The 1,636-nt window shown below is 34.0% G+C and overlaps 1 protein-coding gene across 1 annotated transcript; it reads left to right on the top strand.

The window, feature by feature from the left end:
* LOC108660575 lies at positions 825 to 1,385 on the top strand. The gene is made up of 2 exons (XM_018114687.1): positions 825 to 980; positions 1,091 to 1,385. Exons 1-2 carry the CDS (start codon positions 825 to 827, stop codon positions 1,265 to 1,267), a joined length of 333 nt encoding a protein of 110 aa, XP_017970176.1. The 3' UTR covers positions 1,268 to 1,385.

Raw genomic sequence — 1,636 nt, 5'->3', positions numbered from 1 at the left:
GTTGTAATAGCTCGCACCCTTGTTGGACACAAATAAGACCTTATTGATAAAACGAATGATCGTTTGATGCGAATTGGTGTGCTAAAGAGCGACAAAGGATGAAAGGAACGTTCAAGAATAAAATGCTTCGCGCGTGCAGAAACAATAATTAAATAATAATATTTTCGTTGGAGATGAATTAGTAAGCTAAAGGATGATTCGGAAGTAAACCGAGATGTAATAATGCGTTTTGGGACCAAAGAAGGCAAGTGAAAAATTTTGAAATAAAATAATATTTTATTTAATAAAATAATATTAAAATATTAATATTTTATATGTTATCGAAATTAGTCATGAAAAATGGAATATGACTAATTTAAGTGAGGGAGAAGAAGTAAAGAAGAATTTTGAAGGAAAACGACAATAATTGTGACAGCGTGGTTTTATTGAATCGAGCTAACGCCGGTAAGTAAATATTTAAATATTATGTTGACACCGCGTTGAAATGCGATCTCGATATTTTGATTATACACGTGTAAGAAAAGGAAGATAGAAGAAAATTAGAATTTTTAAATGTGTCGAAATGATCAAATTTTAAGATACGAAAATTGGAAGATTGAGTAACAAATAAAATAAAGTTTAGGAATTACATGTAAATTGCATTATTTGGAGAGAATAAAATAAATAAATAATAAAAAAAGAGAAGAATGTAGAAATGATGGTGGGACCGGCCATGTGAGAGGAAAGAAAGGAGAAGTCGGCTATAAAGAGGAAAGAAAGGACCAAAAGGTTGAACAAAAGAATAAAGAAAAGGAGAGGAAGTCGGTTGAGAGAGGAAGAAAGAAATGAAGAGAAAAAGGGAGAGAAAAACCATGGGAGAGGAAGAGAAAAGGATTGAAAATTTTGCTCTTTTTTTTGGCATAGTTTTGTTGCACTTTGAGGGAGGAAAAGAAAGCTTTTTGCTGCAATTTTTGGAGGAAGAAAAAGCTGAAATTTTTGAGGTAAGAAAGCTGATTTTTTTTTAGTTAATTGTTGGAATTTTTGAGGTTTTTATGGCTGATTTTGGTGCTGAAAATTCAAGGTTTGCTGCTGAAATTGTGTGAATTTGCAGCTAGAAATTTTGGAGGTTTTGCTGCCATTAAAGGGCAGCAAAGTGCTGCCAATTTGTGCAAAAAAATTGTGCAGAAAAATTGGAGCTGTTTGTGCAGAAAAAATTGGAGTTGTTTGCTGTAGAAAAATTAGAGCTGTTTGTGCAGAAAAATTGGACAGCATTGTGCTGCCAATTTGAGGGAGAAAAAGCAGCTTGGTGCTGCCAAATTTTTGAGGAAAAGAGAGCTGAAAGTGCTGCCACCGAAGGAGGAAGAAAACGACCCAAGGAAGAGAGGAAGCCACGGTGGTGAAGAGAGGAAGACATGGTGGTGAAGGGAGTGACGGTGAAAGAGAGAAAAAAAAAGAAAAAGAAAAGAAATAGAAAATAAAAATGGGCATGACCCAAATAGAAAATAAATGGGCATGACCCAATAGAAAATAAGTGGGCATGGCCCAATAGAAAATAAAAAAATAAATAGGTTTGGCCCAAATAGGAAAAATGGAGAAGCCCATGGAGAAGGCCCAATGGTAAGTTAATTTTATATTTTAAGATTTATGGGTAGTTTAA

This window comes from Theobroma cacao, chromosome 2, assembly GCF_000208745.1.
Source record: "Theobroma cacao cultivar B97-61/B2 chromosome 2, Criollo_cocoa_genome_V2, whole genome shotgun sequence".
NCBI classification, from domain to species: Eukaryota; Viridiplantae; Streptophyta; class Magnoliopsida; order Malvales; family Malvaceae; genus Theobroma; species Theobroma cacao.
The sequence above is the reverse complement of the archived record's forward strand: the minus strand, read 5'-3'. Positions and strand labels throughout refer to the sequence as shown.

What these genes read in the sequence shown, in the direction of transcription:
- LOC108660575 (XM_018114687.1), top strand. Translation starts at nt 825, where the DNA reads ATGAAGAGAAAAAGGGAGAGAAAAACCATGGGAGAGGAAGAGAAAAGG. An exon ending in AAAAAGCTGAAATTTTTGAG is followed by an intron (nt 981 to 1,090) that starts GTAAGAAAGCTG and finishes GTGAATTTGCAG; the next exon opens with CTAGAAATTTTGGAGGTTTT.